The 20,940-nt window shown below is 37.6% G+C and overlaps 1 protein-coding gene across 1 annotated transcript in view; it reads right to left on the bottom strand.

The window, feature by feature from the left end:
• The window catches only part of HMCN1 (hemicentin 1), a 508,266-nt gene that overhangs the window by 15,102 nt on the left and 472,224 nt on the right, over nt 1-20,940 (bottom strand). The window contains exons 98-100 of the mRNA XM_029226849.1: nt 19,288-19,413; nt 11,184-11,312; nt 5,219-5,338 (exon numbers count right to left, since the gene is read on the bottom strand). Coding sequence (XP_029082682.1) covers nt 5,219-5,338; nt 11,184-11,312; nt 19,288-19,413 — 375 coding nt within the window. The remainder of the gene's footprint in view (nt 1-5,218; nt 5,339-11,183; nt 11,313-19,287; nt 19,414-20,940) is intronic.

Here is a 20,940-nt window from a genome sequence, read left to right on the forward strand (position 1 = left end):
TCCTGTGGAGCTCCTGGACTCAAGCCCTGCTGGCCTTCAACATCAAGTGCTCTGGGGGCTCCTTCTCCCAATGCCAGAACCCCAGGCTGGGAGCTTGACATGGGGTTCAGAACTCACTCCTGTGGGAGAACTTCTGTGATATAACTGTTTTCCAGTTTGTGGGTTGCCCACCTGGGGGTCATAGGGTTTGATTATATTGCGAGTGAGCCCCTTGTACCATCTCGTTGGGTTTCTTCTTCTTTTTTTTAACATCTTTATTGGAGTATAATTGCTTTACAATGGTGTGTTAGTTTCTGCCTTATAACAAAGTGAATCAGTTATACATATACACATGTTCCCATTTCTCTTCCCTCCTGCATCTCCCTCCCTCCCACCCTCCCTATCCCACCCCTCTAGGCGGTCACAGACCACCTAACTGATCTCCCTGTGCTATGTGGCTGCTTCCTACTAGCTATCCACTTTATGCTTGGTAGTGTATATATGTCCATGCCTCTCTCTCACCTCGTCACAACCTACTCCTCCCCCTCCCCATATCCTCAAGTCCATGCTCTAGTAGGTCTGTGTCTTTATTCCTGTCTTACCCCTAGGTTCTTCATGACCTTTTTTTTTTCTTAGATTCCATATATATGTGTTAGCATACGGTATTTGTTTTTCTCTTTCTGACTTACTTCACTCTGTATGACAGACTCTAGGTCCATCCACCTCACCACAAATAACTCAATTTTGTTTCCTTTTCTGGCTGAGTAATATTCCATTGTATATATGTGCCACATCTTCTTTATCCATTCATCTGTTGATGGACACTTAGGTTGCTTCCATGTCCTGGCTATTGTAAATAGAGCTGCAATGAACATTTTGGTATATGACTCTTTTTGAACTATGGTTTTCTCAGGGTATTATGCCCAGTAGTGGGATTGCTGGGTCGTATGGTAGTTCTATTTGTAATGTCTTTGGATGTAGACTATCTTTTTTGGTAGGTTCCAGTCTTTTTTTAAATCAGTGGTTGTTGAGCAGTTAGTTGTGATTTTGTTGTGCTTTTGAGAGGATGTGAGCTCAAGATCCATCTACTCCACCATCTTGTCCAGAAATGCCATTTGCATTTCTGTGTCAAAAATGATCATTTTTAGATTTGGTTCCAAATATATTCCATTTCTTAAGGAAATGACATACAATGTAATTAGTTTCTTTAAACTTAACAGTAGTCTGTACAAAGTCAAAAGATATTAAGCTAGAATGATATGGAGTAAATCACTTACTTGACTTTTTAGTTACTTAGATGTGCTGATAATGACATAATGTGCTTTCTATTACTCGTTTTATATTAGAACTAGTTTTCCTCCAGGAATGGAACAGAGTGAAACATGTTTTATTTCAGTTAAATCTTGCCTTTTGTCTCTGTAAACCAATTTCTAATTATGATTTTATCTGCCAGTAGTGCTCCATCTCCTTGACAAAATGAGATTGTCTCAGAATGAAGTGAAAAGCCCTTTAGGAAAATGTGAAAGAAATTCAATTAACCTTATCTTCTTTTCTCTCCTTAAAAAAAATTCCCTGCCCATCCATACTCCAAATTTCATTTTAGCTTTAATTTTTAGAGTGAACTCATGCAGAAACATGGAGGCCAGTGGGCTGCTAGGGTCCATGAAAATGGTGATTGGAGGCCAGAATCTGGACACATGTCCAGGCATAATAAGAAGAGCTACCTTATCACAGATTTTCATTGGCTGAAAATAAATCTATCAGAGATGTGAGGATCTAATATACAAAGTGTTTGTCTCTAGCTCCATAATAATGTACACTTCCTATAGAAGAGCTTTCATAAAGTATTTGAGCTTTGGGGAAGGTAGCCCTCCTTTGTCTTCTGTCTACTGCTATCTCCTCAGGAGTAAGTATCCTGTAGGCATTCACTCTAGTCACTCTGTTCATTCACTTTACTCATTGGTCTTAAAAAAAGAAGCTAGAAAAGATGGAGAAATCAGACTGTCTTCTGTTAACTGACAGTGTGGTGATGTCTGGTTTTTATAAAATATTATTAGAAAATTATTATGATAAAAATTAAAGTATAGGGATTTCATAACCAATATTATTGCTACAAGAAAAGAATACCAAGATGAGCTGAAAAACTTTCACAATAATAGCTTTAGAACATATGAATGCATTTAACCAAGTGCTCTGGATACATTAAAAAAGTAGTTTAGGATAAGCATACTTGAAACATTTGTCTTACAGAGGGTGTAGAGTAATTCAGATTCTTGACAAACATTATGAATTGCTTCTTAAAAACTTGGATAGATTAGAACACTCATTTCGAATGCAATGCCAACATGTAGTGTTCTTACAGTTTTAGAATTAGATTAATGGTGCTTAAAATTAGCATACGGATTTTTTAGTTTCTCCTCTCTGCTTCTGGGGCAAATTATAATTGGTCATGTTTTTTGTTTTTCATTTTGCAGTCTGGTGACTTCCACTTTAGACTAGTTTTTGTCCTCATTCAATGTCAAATTCACTTTAATATCCCTTTTATTACTGACGTTTCTATCACTAATGTATAAAGATTCAAAAATTTATCTGTGAATGAAAAGTAGCATTTTGTTCCTCATAAATGCCTCAAACACTTTCTAAAGCTATAAAGACTCCAAGTTATTCTTTAGAGTAACGACTTCCTTAAAGGTCATAATTGTGGTCTCTGATGTCTTTTCTTAGACAACTTTTTAAAAAATTAATTAATTAATTATTGGCTGCATTGGGTCTTCGTTGCTGCATGCAGGCTTTCTCTAGTTGCGGCGAATGGGGGCTACTCTTCATTGTGGTGCACGGGCTTCTCATTGCAGTGGCTTCTCTTGTCACAGAACACGGGCTCTAGGCGCGCGGGCTTCAGTAGGTGTGGCACGTGGGCTCAGCAGCTGTGGCTCTCGTGCTCTAGAGTGCAGGCTCAGTAGTTGTGGCACACGGGCTTAGTTGCTCCATAGCATGTCGTATCCTCCTGGACCAGGAATCGAACCCATATCCCCTGCATTGGCAGGCAGATTCTTAACCACTGTGCCATCAGGGAAGTCCCTCGTGTCTTTTTTTAAAACCACAAAAATATATAACTCATTTAAATTGCAAACATTTTAAATGACACCTGTTTCTGATTTGTGCACATTATTTTCCACTCTCTGGAGTACAAGTGAAAGCTGAAAAATGTTTTGAACTGAAGGAGTGACAAGGGCAACGAACTAAAAAACAAACTGGAATAATTTACAGGAGAAAAAATCCTCTAATGAGAATATGACATAATATAACCCTTAAAAATCTGGCTAAAGGGGCTTCCCTGGTGGCGCAGTGGTTAGGAATCCACCTGCCAATGCAGGGGACATGGGTTCGAGCCCCAGTCTGGGAAGATCCCACATGCTGCGGAGCAAATAAGCCCGTGTGCCACAACTACTGAGCCCATGTGCCACAACTACTAAAGCCCACATGCCAAGAGCCCACGCTCCATAACAAGAGAAGCCACTGCAATGAGAAGCCCGTGCACCACAATGAAGAGTAGCCCCCACTTGCCACAACTAGAGAAAGCCCACGCGTGGCAACAAAGATCCAATGCAGCCAAAAATAAATAAATAAAATAAATAAATAAATATATATATATATAAAAAAATCTAGCTAAGGAGTTTGCAGTCTGGCTGGTTATTCCAAATGCTTCGTATCTACCCCCTTCCTTCCTTGGTGCCTGGTGCACCTGCTGGGAGTGTAATGTTAGTGTTGTGCACTGCTACCTCTTCAGAAGGATTCTTGGGTTGAAGAGCTGGAGAAGTTATAAAATATGGACAACGTAAGTGCTCTAATCTCTGTCTGCTCCCACAATACAATGACCCTGGTGTTCACAGCATCACAGGAGAGACAAAGGACCATTCCTGACATTGTGAGATCTGTGATCAAGTCCTACCCTTGCTCTTGATGGTTCTAGGACATTGAGACTCACACAACCACTCTGAGAATTAGTTTTATCATCTGTAGAATGGGTACAAATTATTGTTCTTGAAAAAACTATACTGCTGATTAAAATGAGATAATAGTTGTTTTGGAAAAACATGAAACTATAATGTACATATGTTCTTCCAGTATTTCAAAACTTAGTAAGATGTTCCTCAAAGGGTAAGTTCTTCATAAATGTTTCAGTGATGGATGGGAGTAAAGGTTATTATTGAGTTCATTTTCCTTCTCCAGCCCACAGGATCAGTGGGGGCTCTCAGGGAGTGTGATGGGTGAATGGGTTGAGTAAGCGTGTGGAAGCTCATGGTAACTCAGGTGAAGCCATTGTGCATCCTGGCCTTGGCTTCTGGAACACATTTCCATGAGCTGCATCCTAGCAAGTCTTTTGTGAAGGGAAGTCTTTTATACATGACAGAAACTAATAAAATTCAGAGGCTTATTAAGACCTATATAATATTCTTAGATTTTGTCCGTGGAATTGAGGTGGTTTCTTAGAAGATTTTAACTATTTATACAAGTTCATATTCTTTTGATCAAGGACACGTTACAACATACTAAACCTCATCAATATGCAATGCTCCTTTCACATTTCTGTTTAACAATTTTGCTATTGAGATTGATTTTCTTTCTACCATCACTACACATTATCTAAAACAGTTATAGAACCTACAACCTTGTATGTTGATTAGGCACTTATTTGCATGTCTGTCTCCACTAGACTCTAAGATCATAAAGGGAAGAGAGTGTACATTATTCATCTGTTTTAACCTCCTGCATCCTGCAACTCTGTCACATGATTGTCACTCATCATTTGACTCAAAGAATGAGTGGATTAATCAATTACCCACTGATCACTAAGACAAAGTATAAAATAATACCTGATACTGAGGTACATTTACTGAGCACTCTTCTCATTTCTCCTTTCTTCTTAGCTGAACTGTGAAAACATGTTTGAAGAGGTCTATTTCCATTTAGTTTTAAATATATATATATATGATATGAAGTGGCTTAGGCATTCTTGCTCCTTCTAGTAAGACCATACCAAAAGTGTTTCTCAACTCTTCCTTTGCTCAATTGCTTTCTCCTGCTTGCAAAAGCAAGGATTATAGATAAGTCTGACCCATGGGAATGTGAGAGGAGAGGAAGCAACTAGAAGAAAAATTATTAAAAAAAAAAAGACATTTCTCACACTATATTCATTTTACGTTAAGTTGTAGCAATAAATGTCCCAACGTTTTCTCACCTTGACATGTCTTTCCATTGAGCATGAGTTGATAGCCAGGCGGGCAGATACACTGATAGCTCCCAAAGGTATTTTTACACTCATGCTGGCAGGTGTCTCTATTTTCACATTCATCAATATCTGCAGAAAAAAAGCAGTGTGTATAACCATGCAAAACAAAGGCAGAAACTGTGGCAGAATCAACTGTAAACAAGTTGTTGACATAAAACAGAAAACTTGATTTTATACTTGTGCTTAAAAATGTTCAAAGCTGTTTCATATCAGTATATTTTTAATGGAGTACAATATAAACTGTCCTGTATTATAAAATATGAACATCTCTTCTGTGTATAAGCATATATGAGCTGAAGCCCCAAACTGGCCAATTGCAATATTAGTTAAGTAATTAAGATTGGAATGACAGATGAAACAGACCTGTACAGGATCCTAAACCACCAAGGTACTAAACTCTTGACAACACAGTAGAATTTACCTAAAAAATAAAGTTTCTATTGAGATTAATTGGGAAAAGAAATACTCGTTTCTATTTTGTTTAAAGTTTAGTGGCCTCTCTCTCTCCAACAGCCATCCTATAGCTTTCCCATATGCAGATATCATTAAGTGGAGGCGGTTTTATCTTTGTGATAGGAATATTCATCCAACTTCATACAACTGTAAAGTACTAATGGCAACTAGATATACATATAGTTGCTATATTACTTTGGGCCAGGCACTTAACTTCTCAGGATCTCAGTTGATTCTTCTGCCAACAGGAGTCACTGATACAATCTCCCTACTTCACAGGCTTGTTGGAAGGTTCAAACGCGTAATATATGAAAAACATTTTATAAATTATAAAGAGCTAAGCTACCTGCTATTACTAAACAAAGTCAAGAAAACAGGAATAAAAAGAGTGGGAATAGATAGTAAAAAAATTAATTGATATTTGCTTTCAGAATCAGGGATGGGATTTGAGAGGCCTCAGATTTCTTGTCTCAGTTGTGTTTTGCCTAATATTAAAATGTGCCAACCAGTGTTAGAAGGAAGAGAATGTGGTATGAAATGGAAGCAGGAGTGCTCAGGGCTGGAAGTAAAGGGAAGACAAAGTGAAACCCTGGAGATGGCTCAGCAAAAGGACCTGTTCATTGTGCATATGCTCAGATGATAATTGCAATGACTCAAAATCTGTTAATGACAAACGCTCATCAAATATTTGTCATTGTTTTTGCCCCAGTTTGGTTAACCAAAGCACTCACTGCAGAACTTTTGAAATATTTTTACTTTTTCCCTTTATAATCGGCTTTAACCTAAGATAACAACAGAAATGTAAATGACATTGAACTCCAAGTAGTAGACATCACACTTTCCAGAGTATGAATTTTAAAGTGGCCCCAAGTGTGATTTTGGTGTTCAGAAGCAATGCAACGTTTGTTTTCCCTATTAAGCTTTGGAATCAATTCCCTAAAAAGCTAAATCTTAGCCCAAGTCTAACAAAATTCCATGGTGTTAATCTGAATCCTTTGTAAACTGTCTATCCTAGATGGTTAATTAAAGGCATTTGGTGTTTACTGCAGGTTGCTTATTACATAATTCCAAAGCTGTCTGCAATCTTAGTGTAAATTTCTTTATTAGTACCAACGCCAGAAAATACTCACCATATTTTAAGAAATATTTCTAAATGTCTTAGTCTATTTATTGCCCCCAAATAAAACTTAAATATCCAGTCATAGACTAGTTATAGAAATTTACTTTAGAGTCTCCAAGATTGGTCCTCACTCTGAAATAGTAGCTGCCTCACATAGTAGATGGTTTTGGGAAGGTAATTCATATAAACATATTAGTGTAACATAAACACAAAGGCACAGAAAACATTCATAAGACTCTACTGTGATGAAACTACAGGGCACAGATTGTGATAAAGAAATGGAGAACTGGTTATTAATCAGGGACTCTTTCTTCAAATGGCTTGGACCTTCAGATGATCTAGAAATCAACTAGATGGTATATGGTGTGGGAAATACTGTTTCACTCATTTATCAGAGCATAAACAAGGATTTTTGGAGCAGGAGAGTAAAGGTAGAAGAGAAGAGTTGTCTAAGACGAAGGCAGAGAATGGAATGTTAATAGGATATGAAAACCCTTCAGTGGGAATGATTATTTAGAAGAAACATTGAAAGACAAAATGTCAGATGTTAATTCTGTCAATAAAATAGTGAAAAGTTTCACTAACAGAGGTAAAAACTGGCATGAAAAATTACCAATGGAAAAAAACCAATAAGAATGGTTTGGAGCAGGCTGAGAGCAATGTTTGACATACTCCCAAGGACAGTGGAGTCCACAGGTTTAGTAATTAAGTAGTGTTTGACCATATGGGGCAAAATGTTGAGAGTTGTTAATGAACCCATGAATGTTTCAAGTTCAAGGAGTAAAAGAAACTAGCACTGTCCACAGTTCTAGGAAGCTGATCACAGGGAGGAGATTCCATGTGCATCATATTACGCTTTAGGTACTTCAAGACAGCCAGACAGAAAAGTTCTGGGAACATCTGGGCCTAGAGACTAAAGGTTAAAGAGTAAGGATCCAGAGGGTTTGAAGGTCCAGCTGAGTGGAGATAATGTGAGAAGCTGAGTCCGCCTAAGAGTGACTAAGGAATCATGTCTAAGAAGGTAACGATGCAGGAACAGGGCTTGGAGAAGGGTAGAAAAAGATATGACAAAAACTGAAGTCAGAAGGTATTTCTTTTAAATATCTAAAAAATGTTTAACAGAGAGCATATCTGGGAGAGAATAAGCAACGTGTGGAATGCTTAAGAAAAATTCAAGAACGTGAGGTTAGCATAGGTCTTCAAATTTAAACAGAATTTCCTTCTTCCCTCCCCTCTTGCCTCCCTCCTCCCTTTCTTCTTTGCTTTCTCATTTCTCCTAACAAACTGTGGGGCTAATTTGTGTTTGCTAATTCCCCTTGGTGCATAGCTCAGTGACATGCAAACTGTGGCTACTCACAGAAAATTGAATTAAATGAATGACAGATGGAATTGTTTGCAACTTAACTGAAGACAAGGTCTCAATTCTTGAGTTGGAAATTACACTTCACTTTTGCAAACAAATTAAATTACAGACTTGAGTTTAGGTAAAGATACTGAAAGCACATATGTTAGAACAATGGAAACAAGTTAGTTTTGTCCTGGCTTACATTGTCTTTTCAGTGACTTACATATATACAAAATAATTGAACTGAGAGGTTCCATGGGGAGTGGGTAACAACAGTCAGGGCAGTGCTGGTTGCAGACAGAACAAGCAGTCGACACAGTAGCTGAGAGTTTCACTTTTAACCCACTGCTTTGGCATCCATCAGATAAAGCCGTAATCTGATAGTATTATATTATGGTGGCAATATGCATATTCTTTTTTTAAAAACCATATTCTGGATGCCACTGAATTCTATTTCTATATAGCATTAAATTTGGTAACACTTTCAGGGGTGATCAAAAAAGAGAAACTGCCAATACAAAACAATAAATTATCAGAATGTACATGTGTAAATACCTCATTTGATAAAACTGGTAATAGTTTTAGGTGCCAGAGTAAATGTCTTGAAACTTGGGTCATCCCAGATTTGAGATCAGATGTAGTTCACTACACCCAAACTCTCACAGGTGCTGTATATATGCTTAGACTCTGGTCCGTTAAGTGAGCCCACAGAAAGGAAATGGAATATGGCTGACATTTACCTATACATGTGTCATGGCTCGCCTCAGAGCCTTCAGGGCAAGTTTTTCTAATAGTCCTTCTAGTCCTGGAGAGAGACGTTCTGCTGTTCCTATACTCTGAGTAGGAGCTGTAGAGATGTGAGTACTGTCTGTAATGCTGTTGAGGTTGATAGTTGTTTCTCATGGGGGAGAACCGTGCAAGGTTATAGCTATTGTACTGAGTGCCATAATTTGGCAGCCTCTCCAATCCAGCGCAAGATTTCCCGTCCCCTAATAAATGTTGTCCTGGTGGACAGATACACTTGAAGCTGCCGGGGGTGTTGGAGCACTGATATGCACAAGGCTTAGGCACTTGTTCACATTCATTAATGTCTGCTCGTGTGCCATGATACATAAAAAAGAGAAAAAAAAACATACACACATATACACACAGAAAACACAGGAATAAAGAATCAGTCTGTGAAACAAACTGAAGACATTATGTTACCCTCCAAAGTAGGGAATACAGTAATTTCTCAGCTGTTGTGAACTTTTGAAAAAGCTTTCATCATTCAGCTATGAATAAATAGAAAGATTCTATGACTGTCCCTGAAGATTGTTTTACATGTACAGTAGAATCATATAGGGTCATAATGGAAAATGTGGTCTTGAATCCAGAAAAACTAGAGTTCAAAGCTAACATATAGATCTTAATTTTGTTGGTGGAGTGAAGAATGCAGTCAGATCTCTAGTTCGCATTTAATTACAATATTGATCACTAGTGCTTCTAATCTTTCATATAATTACAAGTTTCAGATGCAAGAATGTACAATGTACACCTACAGTTTTATTTTCCTTTCTTTTGCATCAGTAATTATTAATGAATAATCATATCAAGCACATTTTCTTAAAAAAATTAAAAAGGAAATGAAGATACAGAATCATTCTTCCTAAGATAAACTCAAAGTTCAAAAATTAAAGTTATTTTTCTTTCTATTCCTAGGTCAACACAGAGTATGTACTCCTAACTCTTCTTGTAAATTGAAAAAGTGAATAAAGACCAGAGATCAAAACCAAATTCCTTAATTCATTACCACAGTGGCATGAAAGAAAACAATATGAATAAGTAGAATAAAAGTAGTAAATTGTGCTTTAAAAATTATTTTAGTAGGCAAAAGTTAAAATTAACATTTTAAATCTCTTTAAGGCAATGGCCCTACCTTCTTCACTGATTTATCCCCCAGCCCAATTTCTGACATTCAGCTTCAAGTCAAACTAGTGAACAAATAAACACATTTCATTCTGCTAGGTCACTGTAATGACTGATCAAAATGTTAAATTATATACAAATTACAATATCTAAATAGAAGACTAGCATGATATATATTCCTGCTATTAAAAAGTATTTAAAACCATTCATAATATTGATACTACATTAAACATTTTCTATGTGCAAAGTACTATGCTAGGGACTACATAAAGAGAGAACTAAGTCTTTATGGAAGAATTTGCTATAAAGAATTAAATAGACAACCAAGGCATCCAATTTTAAAAGTATTGATATAAATAGCATGCAAACCAAAAGCTAGTATTTAAAAGCTCACACAATTTTTTTTCTGCATATAAATGTAAATATTCTGAGGTGAAATATAATTTTAGAGATCAGTTTCTTGATTGTAAATGTATTAATTAAAAAAAAAGCATATGGTTACCTTCTTATAGACATCTACTATCGTTACCTGCCTTACTTTACATTCAACTATAACTAAGATGGAAACAAATAGGCAATTGGGAGAATTAAATGAGATTCTTAGCACAGGGAATGGCATTTAGTATGCACTAAACATATGGTAGATAAAGTAATAATTATCAATTCACTTAAAATGTGTGTTCACATTTTAATCCTTCATAACTAAACCTTCATAGTACATACAGATATACTTCATATTCAAATAAAATGTATCTATGCAAACATTTACATCACATGCATAGAGAGATAGTCAATGAGCTAATCTTCATAATTAAGTTGTCGTGGTAATTATACCACAGCCTCACTTTGATATGTATAGTGCATAGTAAGCACTCCGTAAGTAGTTATTATTATCACTTGAAAGTCAGTGTAAATTGAGCTCAGTATGAAGTCTCTTAAGAAGTAATTCAACTTATGTAATGGACTACTTAAACCAACTTACAAATCTAATTGTAGCAAGAAAGTATTTGAGGATAGAGTGGTCCTAACCAAGCTGGTAAAATAGTTACCCAGCCTTTATTACTCAATAAGAGTTCCTGTTAACTTACCCATACAGGGTCTTCCAATTCCTTGAGACCGGTAACCTCTTGGACATACACAACGATAGCTGCCTCTCGTATTCTCACATATTTGGTTATATCTGCACTGATGGGTCCCATCTCTACACTCATCAATATCTAGAGACATGGAGGGCAATAAAAAGCAATAACATTTCCTATTTCAAAACCTAAAGTCATTATATTTATTTATTTATTAACATCTTTATTGGAGTATAATTGCTTTACAATGTTGTTAGTTTCTGCTTTATAACAAAGTGAATCAGCTATACATATACATATATCCCCATATCCCCTCCCTCTTGCATCTCCCTCCCAACTCTCCCTATCCCACCCCTCCAGGTGGTCACAAAGCACTGAGCTGATCTCCCTGTGCTATGCGGCAAGTCATTATATTTAAAATGAACATTTTAATTGCTTAGGACGTTGCATTTCTCACCACGTGGTTGAGACCTGGAGTCAGAAAACCTGGGTTCAAGTCCCAGCTCTGCCACTTGTTAACGGGCCTCTTTTCCTCTTCTTGCGCCCTACTACGGGAAGAGTTTTCTTCTCGGCTTTCCCCCCTTTGCTATATCCCTCCTTTTTTGGCCATCCTATTAATACTAGTGACGCTAGTGAGCTTGCTGATGTGGACTTATAGCAACATTTCCACATTGCTACTTATCCACAGTCCCATATTTCTAGCTGCTGGCTGCTCATCTCCATCGCCATGTTTTACTAGTACTTCAAACTCAGCATGTCTCCAGTATCTTATCACTACTCCCTTATTTATAACAACAGTATTCTTTTATCCCCAGTCAACCTGCCTGCGAACGTCAGAGTTATCTTTAAACCTATTCTCTGTTTCCAAGATTGGGTAATTCTACTTTCTTCAAACAAACCCATATATCCCCACTTTCCATTTCCTCATTTAGCTATATTTTTGCTGTAGCTTCTTAAACATCTTCTGATACTTCAGCTTCTCTCATTTCTAATTAATCTTATACATAATTACAGAATCAATATTCTTAAAAATACTTAGTTACACATAACTGCATATGATGCTGTGAGTTGGCTACTGTTCTTAGGAATTAAGAAAAATATTTATCTATATCCATATTGCTGAGGAGTCTTTGAAATCTGATAGTCCACACCCTCCCCATGTTTTTTTTAAGTATACTAAACTTCCATTTACCTCAACTATTATCAACAAGTGGTCAATACTCCCTCATTTATATCTGCACTCTCCCCTCACTCTTATATTATTTTGAAACAAATCCAAGACAGATTGTAACTTTATTAGTAAATACTTCAGTACGAAATTCTAAAAATGTCCCATTTTTTAAAATGAGAAACTTACACTCAAATTTCTGTGTCATCTTAAGACTTGTTCAAGGTCAGATAGCTGTCAAGAAGGGAGGAAGAATTTTAACATGTTTTCTCTAAGTCCAGCTCTTTCCCCCTCATACAGGGCTATTTTTCTTTCCTTTTTCTACCACCCCCATCTATTAACATTCCATTCAAGACTATATTTAAATGTGATCACTTCTATGACACTGCTGATAGTCACTCCTATTAGATATGATCATTCTTTTGAGTACTCTGGTACAATTTTATTTGTACCTCTTTTATGATCTTTCATCCCAACTTGCATAATAGTTTTTTTTTTTTTTCTTTTGGTGAGGGGAGTGGAGTTGCCCAATCTATCCCAGTTGATTGTTTAACTACATGAGAGCAGGAATGCTATAAGTTTCAGTTTTGTATATTGTGCAGCTCATAGTTCTGCTAACTATGGCAGACTGGTACAGAATAGGCACACAAAGAACAAATTTAGGGAGAAATATAATTTACTTTATTGCCTGGTTATTGATCTGACATCTAAAGAATATTTGGTTTTAAAATAATTATATTTTGAACTTTTTTTTTTAACATCTTTATTGGGGTATAATTGCTCTACAATGGTGTGTTACTTTCTGCTTTATAACACAGTGAATCAGTTATACATATACATATGTTCCCATATCTCAACCCTCTTGCATCTCCCTCCCTCCCACCCTCCCTATCCCACCCCTCCAGGTGGTCACAAAGCACCTAGCTGATATCCCTGTGCTATGCGGCTGCTTCCCACTAGCTATCTACCTTACGTTTGGTAGTGTATATATATCCATGCCTCTCTCTCGCTTTATCACAGATCACACTTCCCCCTCCCCATATCCTCAAGTCCGTTCTCCAGTAGGTCTGTCTTTATTCCTGTCTTACCCCTAGGTTCGTCATGACATTTTTTTTCTTAAATTACATATATATGTGTTAGCATACGGTATTTGTCTTTCTCTTTCTGACTTACGTCACTCTGTATGACAGACTCTAGGTCTATCCACCTCATTACAAATGGCTCAATTTTGTTTCTTTTTATGGCTGAGTAATATTCCATTGTATATATGTGGCACCTCTTCTTTATCCATTCATCTGATGATGGGCACTTAGGTTGTTTCCATCTCCGGGCTATTTTAAATAGAGCTGCAATGAACATTTTGGTACATGACTCTTTTTGAATTATGGTTTTCTCAGGGTATATGCCCAGTAGTGGGATTGCTGGGTCATATGGTAGTTCTATTTGTAGTCTTTTAAGGAACCTCCATACTGTTCTCCATAGAGGCTGTACGAATTCACGTTCCCACCAGCAGTGCAGGAGTGTTCCCTTTTCTCCACACCCTCTCCAGCATTTATTGTTTCTAGATTTTTTGATGATGGCCATTCTGACTGGTGTGAGATGATATCTTGTAGTTTTGATTTGCATTTCTCTAATGACAAATGATGTTGAGCATTCTTTCATGTGTTTGTTGGTAGTCTGTATATGTTCTTTGGAGAAATGTCTATTTAGGTCTTCTGCCCATTTTTGGATTGGGTTGTTTGTTTTTTTGTTATTGAGCTGCATGAGCTGCTTGTAAATTTTGGAGATTAATCCTTTGTCACGCTTCATTTGCAAATATTTTCTCCCATTCTGAGGGCTGTCTTTCTGTCTTGTTTATGGTTTCCTTTGCTGTGCAAAAGCTTTGAAGTTTCATTAGGTCCCATTTGTTTATTTTTGTTTTTAATTCCATTTCTCTAAGAGGCGGGTCAAAAAGGATCTTGCTGTGATTTATGTCATAGAGTGTTCTGCCTATGTTTACCTGTAAGAGTTTAATAGTTTCTGGCCTTACATTTAGGTCTTTAATCCATTTTGCGCTTATTTTTGTGTATGGTGTTAAGAAGTGATCTAATCTCACACTTTTATATGTACCTGTCCAGTTTTCCCAGCACCACTTATTGAAGAGGCTGTCCTTTCTCCACTGTACATTCCTGCCTCCTTTATCAAAGATAAGGTGACCATATGTGCGTGGGTTTATCTCTGGGCTTTCTATCCTGTTCCATTGATCTTTCTGTTTTTGTGCCAGTACCATACTGTCTTGATTACTGTAGCTTTGTAGTATAGTCTGAAGTCAGGGAGTCTGATTCCTCCAGCTCCATTTTTCATTCTCAAGATTGCTTTAGCTATTCGGGGTCTTTTGTGTTTCCATACAAATTGTGAAATTTTTTGTTCTAGTTCTGTGAAAAATGCCAGTGGTAGTTTGATAGGGATTGCATTGAATCTGTAGATTGCTTTGGGTAGTAGAGTCATTTTCACAATGTTGATTCTTCCAATCCAAGAACATGGTATATCTCTCCATCTATTTGTATCATCTTTAATTTCTTTCATCAGTGTCTTATAATTTTCTGCATACAGGTCTTCTGTCTCCTTAGGTAGGTTTATTCCTAGATATTTTATTCTTTTTGTTGTAATGGTAAATGGGAGTGTTTTCTTGATTTCACTTTCAGAGTTTTCATCATTAGTGTATAGGAATGCAAGATATTTCTGTGCATTAATTTTGTATCTGCAACTTTACCAAATTCATTGATTAACTCTAGTAGTTTTCTGGTAGCATCTTTGGGATTCTCTATGTAGAGTAGCATGTCACCTGCAAACAGTGACAGCTTTACTACTTCTTTTCCGGTTTGGATTCCTTTTATTTCCTTTTCTTCTCTGATTGCTGTGGCTAAAACTTCCAAAACTATGTTGAATAAGAGTGGTGAGAGTGGGCAACCTTGTCTTGTTCCTGATCTTAGTGGAAATGGTTTCAGTTTTTCACCACTGAGGATGATGTTGGCTGTGGGTTTGTCATATATGGCCTTTATCATGTTGAGGAAAGTTCCCTCTATGCCTACTTTCTGCAGGGTATTATCATAAATGGGTGTTGAATTATGTTGAAAGCTTTCTCTGCATCTATTGAGATGATCATATGGTTTTTCTCCTTCAATTTGTTAATATGGTTTATCACAGTGATTTATTTGCATATATTGAAGAATCCTTGCATTCCTGGGATAAACCCCACTTGATCATGGTGTATGATCCTTTTAATGTGCTGTTGGATTCTGTTTGCTAGTATTTTGTTGAGGATTTTTGCATCTATGTTCATCAGTGATATTGGCTTGTAGTTTTCTTTCTTTGTGACATCCTCGTCTGTTTTTGGTATCAAGGTGATGGTGGCCTCGTAGAATGAATTTGGGAGTGTTCCTCGCTCTGCTATATTTTGGAAGAGTTTGAGAAGGATAGGTGTTAGCTCTTCTCTAAATGTTTGTTAGAATTTGCCTGTGAAGCCATCCGGTCCTGGGCTTTTGTTTGTTGGAAGATTTTTAATCACAGTTTCAATTTCAGTGCTTGTGATTGGTCTGTTCATATTTTCTGTTTCTTCCTGATTCAGTCTTGGAAGGTTGTGCATTTCTCAGAATTTGTCCATTTCTTCCAGGTTGTCCATTTTATTGGCATAGAGTTGCTTGTAGTAATCCCTCATGATCTTTTGTATTTCTGCAGTGTCAGTTATTACTTCTCCTTTTTCATTTCTAATTCTATTGAGTGTTCTCCCTTTTTTTCTTGATGAGTCTGGCTAATGGTTTATCAATTTTGTTTATCTTCTCAAAGAACCATCTTTTAGTTTTATTGATCTTTGCTATCGTTTCCTTCATTTCTTTTTCATTTATTTCTGATCTGATTTTTATGATTTCTTTCCTTCTGCTAACTTTGGGGTTTTTTTGTTCTTCTTTCTCTAATTGCTTTAGGTGCAAGGTTAGGTTGTTTATTCGAGATGTTTCCTGTTTCTTGAGGTAGGATTGTATTGCTATAAAGTTCCCTCTTAGAACTGCTTTTGCTGCATCCCATAGGTTTTGGGTCGTCGTGTCTCCATTGTCATTTGTTTCTAGGTATTTTTTTATTTCCTCTTTGATTTCTTCAGTGATCACTTCGTTATTAAGTAGTATATTGTTTAGCTCCATGTGTTTGTATTTTTTACAGATCTTTTCCTGTAATTGATATCTAGTCTCATAGCGTTGTGGTTGGAAAAGATACTTGATACAATTTCAATTTTCTCAAATTTACCAAGGCTTGATTTGTGACCCAAGATATGATCTATCGTGGAGAATGTTCCATGAGCACTTGAGAAAAATGTGTATTCTGTTGTTTTTGGATGGAATGTCCTATAAATATCAATTAAGTCCATCTTGTTTAATGTATCATTTAAAACTTGTGTTTCCTTATTTATTTTCATTTTGGATGATCTGTCCATTGGTGAAAGTGGGGTGTTAAAGTCCCCTACTCTGAATGTGTTACTGTCAATTTCCCCTTTTATGGCTGTTAGTATTTGCCTTATGTATTGACGTGCTCCTTTGTTGGGTGCATAAATATTTACAATTGTTATATCTTCCTCTTGGATCGATCCTTTGATCATTATGTAGTGTCCTTCTTTGTCTGTTCTAATAGTCTTTATTTTAAAATCTATTATGTCTGTTATGAGAATTGCTACTCCAGCTTTCTTTTGGTTTCCATTTGCATGGAATATCTTTTTCCATCCCCTTACTTTCAGTCTATATGTGTCTCTAGGTCTGAAGTGGGTCTCTTGTAAACAGCATATATATGGGTCTTGTTTTTGTATCCATTCAGCCCATCTGTGTCTTTTGGTGGGAGCATTTAGTCCATTTACATTTAAGGTAATTATCGATATGTATGTTCCTATTCCCATGTTCTAAATTGTTTTGGGTTCATTATTGTAGGTCTTTTCCTTTTCTTGTGTTTCTTTCCTAGAGAAGTTCCTTTAGCATTTGTTGTAAAGCTGGTTTGGTGGTGCTGAACTCTCTCAGCTTTTGCTTGTCTGTAAAGGTTTTAATTTCTCCATCAAATCTGAATGAGATCCTTGCTGGGTAGAGTAATCTTGGTTGCAGGTTTTTCTTCTTCATCACTTTCAATATATCCTGCCACTCCCGTCTGGCTTGCAGAGTTTCTGCTGAGAGATCAGCTGTTAACCGTATGTGGAGTCCCTTGTGTGTTATTTGTTGTTTTTTCCTTGCTGCTTTTAATATGCTTTCTTTGCATTTAATTTTTGACAGTTTGATTAATATGTGTCTTGGCGTATTTCTCCTTGGATTTATCCTGTATGGGACTCTCTGTGCTTCCTGGACTTGATTAACTATTTCCTTTCCCATATTAGGGAAGTTTTCAACTATCATCTCTTCAAATATTTTCTCAGTCCCTTTCTTTTTCTCTTCTTCTTCTGGAAGCCCTATAATTCAAATGTTGGTGAGTTTAATGTTGTCCCAGAGGTCTCTGAGACTGTCCTCAGTTCTTTTCATTCTTTTTTCTTTATTCTGCTCTGCAGTAGTTATTTCCACTATTTTATCTTCCAGGTCACTTATCTGTTCTTCTGCCTCAGTTATTCTGCTATTGATCCCTTCTAGAGTATTTTTCATTTCATTTATTGTGTTGTTCGTCATTGTTTGTTTTTTCTTTAGTTCTTCTAGGTCCTTGTTAAATGTTTCTTGCATTTTTTCTATTCTATTTCTAAGATTTTGGATCATCTTTACTATCATTATTCTGAATTCTTTTTCAGGTACACTGCCTATTTCCTCTTCATTTGTTAGGTCTGGTGGGTTTTTATCTTGCTCCTTCATCTGCTGTGTATTTTTCTGTCTTTTCATTTTGCTTATCTTACTGTGTTTGGGGTCTCCTTTTTGCAGGCTGCAGGTTCGTAGTTCCCGTTGTTTTTGGTGTCTGTCCCCAGTGGCTAAGGTTGGTTCAGTGGGTTGTGTAGGCTTCCTGGTGGAGGGGACTAGTGCCTGTGTTCTGGTGGATGAGGCTGGATCTTGTCTTTCTGGTGGGCAGGTCCACCTCTGGTGGTGTGTTTTGGGCTGTCTGTGGACTTATTATGACTTTATGCAGCCTCTCTGCTAATGGGTGGGGTTGTGTTCCTGTTTTGCTAGTTGTTTGGCATAGGGTGTCCAGCACTGTAGCTTGCTGGTCGTTGAGTGAAGCTGGTGCTGGTGTTGAGATGGAGATCTCTGGGCGAGTTTCCCCATTTGATATTATGTGGAGCTGGGAGGTCTCTTGTGGACCAGTAGTCCTGAAGTTGGCTCTCCCACCTCAGAGGCACAGCACTGACTCCTGGCTGCAGCACCAACAGCCTTTCATCCACACGGCTCAGACTGGTATATAGTTCACTGAAGTTACAGCAATGCTGTGAGATGTTGGACCAGAAAGTCTCTGAGTGACTCAGTGAAGGTTTCCAATGCTTTCAGACACAGATGTCCCTGATTCGGGCTATCTTCAAAGAACCTATTGTTCCGGCTTTTGGAGGAGGTCGTGGGGAGGATGTGATCGCTGTTTTTTCTATTTTGAACTTTTAATAAATCTCTACAAACATAATTTTTTTCTTCATCCTTCCAATAAAATTCTTAATATATATGCTAAATTTCATATTAGAAATTATATGACATAATATTAATGTATGTGGATATGAAACTATATAAACCAATTGTGTAACTGATGGGAGTTCAAAATGGGCTATGTCTCCCTGGTGAGCTTTCATTTCCTGGTATAGCCATGACCCTGGGACCCCAGAGCTCAACAATAATAGAAGTTGGGAGTAAAAAGCCTATAGAAAAAGATATTTCCTTGTTAGATTGTATTTATTCTAATCATTTGTTTTAAGAATGAATGCCTTATTTGGCTTGTTGATGGTAAACGAATCATGAGCTGAGACAGCCGGACACTCACCAATGCAGGTTCCGTTTTCTGCCTTGGTCATTCCGTTTGGGCAAAGATCAATGCATTTATAGCCACCGCGGGTGTTCTTGCAGTGCTGATCTGGTCTGCATACGTTCTGTCTACACTCATTTACATCTTGATGAAAGAACAAAGGTAATGCGGATTGAGAAAGTGATTTCTTCCGACTTTGCATAAAAATTATACCTTCAGATTTTAAGGATATCATAAACTAATATAGATGATTATATAATCATGGTGAAAGGTTAAAGTGTTTAAATCAAGTTATGTAACGCACTTTATTTTAAAACGTTATGATAAAAAAAATAAAATATTACTTCACATAGCTGGTAGCCATACCAACCACTTCCTCCTCCTAGAAAAAGAAAAATTATATATTTATACATTATATATAAGTGTATATATATATATATATATTATGATTTTGTGAAAAAATTGGTAACAAAATAGGGGAAATGTTAAAAAAATGGTTATGTAATTAGAAGATGAAATCTGTAATGTATAGCATTTGCTTCCACTTTGTTTTTGCATGGATCACATACATGATGCATGGTATTACAATCCAGCGCAGGACACGGCACATGGATTAGATAAGGCACCATTAAGAAGTTACAAAGGAAGAGTGGAACCAAGATGGTGGAGTAGAAGGACGTGCTCTCACTGCCTCTTGTGAGAACACCAGAATCACAACTTGCTGCTGGATAATCATTGACAGGAAGACACTGGAACTCACCAAAAAAGATACCCCACATCCAAAGACAAAGGAGAAGCCACAATGAGATATGAGACGATAGGAGGGGCGCAATCACAGTAAAATCAAATCCCATAACTGCTCGTTGGGTCAGTCACACACTGGAGAACACTTATACCACAGAAGTCCACCCACTGGAGTTAAGGTTCTGAGCCCCACGTCAGGCTTCCCAACCTGGGGGTCCGGCAATGGGAGGAGGAATTCCTAGAGAATCAGACTTTGAAGGCTACTGGGATTTGATTGCAGGACTTTGACAGAACTGGGGGAAACAGAGACTCCACTCTTGGAGGACACACACAAAGTAGTGTGTGCATCGGGACCCAGGGGAAGGAGCAGTGACCACAGGGGAGAATGAATCAGACCTACCTGCTAGTGTTGGGAGGTATCCTGCAGAGGCGAGGGGTGGCTGTGGCTCACCGTGGGGACAAGGACCCTGGCAGCAGAAGTTCTGGGAAGTATTCCTTGGCGTGAGCCCTCCCAGAGGCTGCCATTAGCCCCACCAAAGAGCCCAGGTAGGCTCCAGTGTTGGGTTGCCTCAGGCCAAACAACCAACAGGGAGGAACTCAGCCCCACCCATCAGCAGTCAAATGGATTAAAGTTTCACTGAGCTCTGCCCACCAGAGCAACAGTCAGCTCTACCCACCACCAGTCCCTCCCATCAGGAAACTTGCATAAGCCTCTTAGTAGCCTCATCCACCAGAGGACAGACAGCAGAAGCAAGAAGAACTACAATCCTGCACCCTGTGGAACAAAAACCACATTCACAGAAAGACAGACAAGATGAAAAGGCAGAGGGTTATGTACCAGATGAAGGAACAAGATAAAACCCCAGAAAAACAACTAAATGAAGTGGAGATAGGCAACCTTCCAGAAAAAGAATTCAGAATAATGAT

This window comes from Monodon monoceros, unplaced genomic scaffold (assembly GCF_005190385.1).
Source record: "Monodon monoceros isolate NGI ecotype Baffin Bay Population unplaced genomic scaffold, NGI_Narwhal_1 Super_Scaffold_18, whole genome shotgun sequence".
Lineage (NCBI taxonomy): Eukaryota > Metazoa > Chordata > Mammalia > Artiodactyla > Monodontidae > Monodon > Monodon monoceros.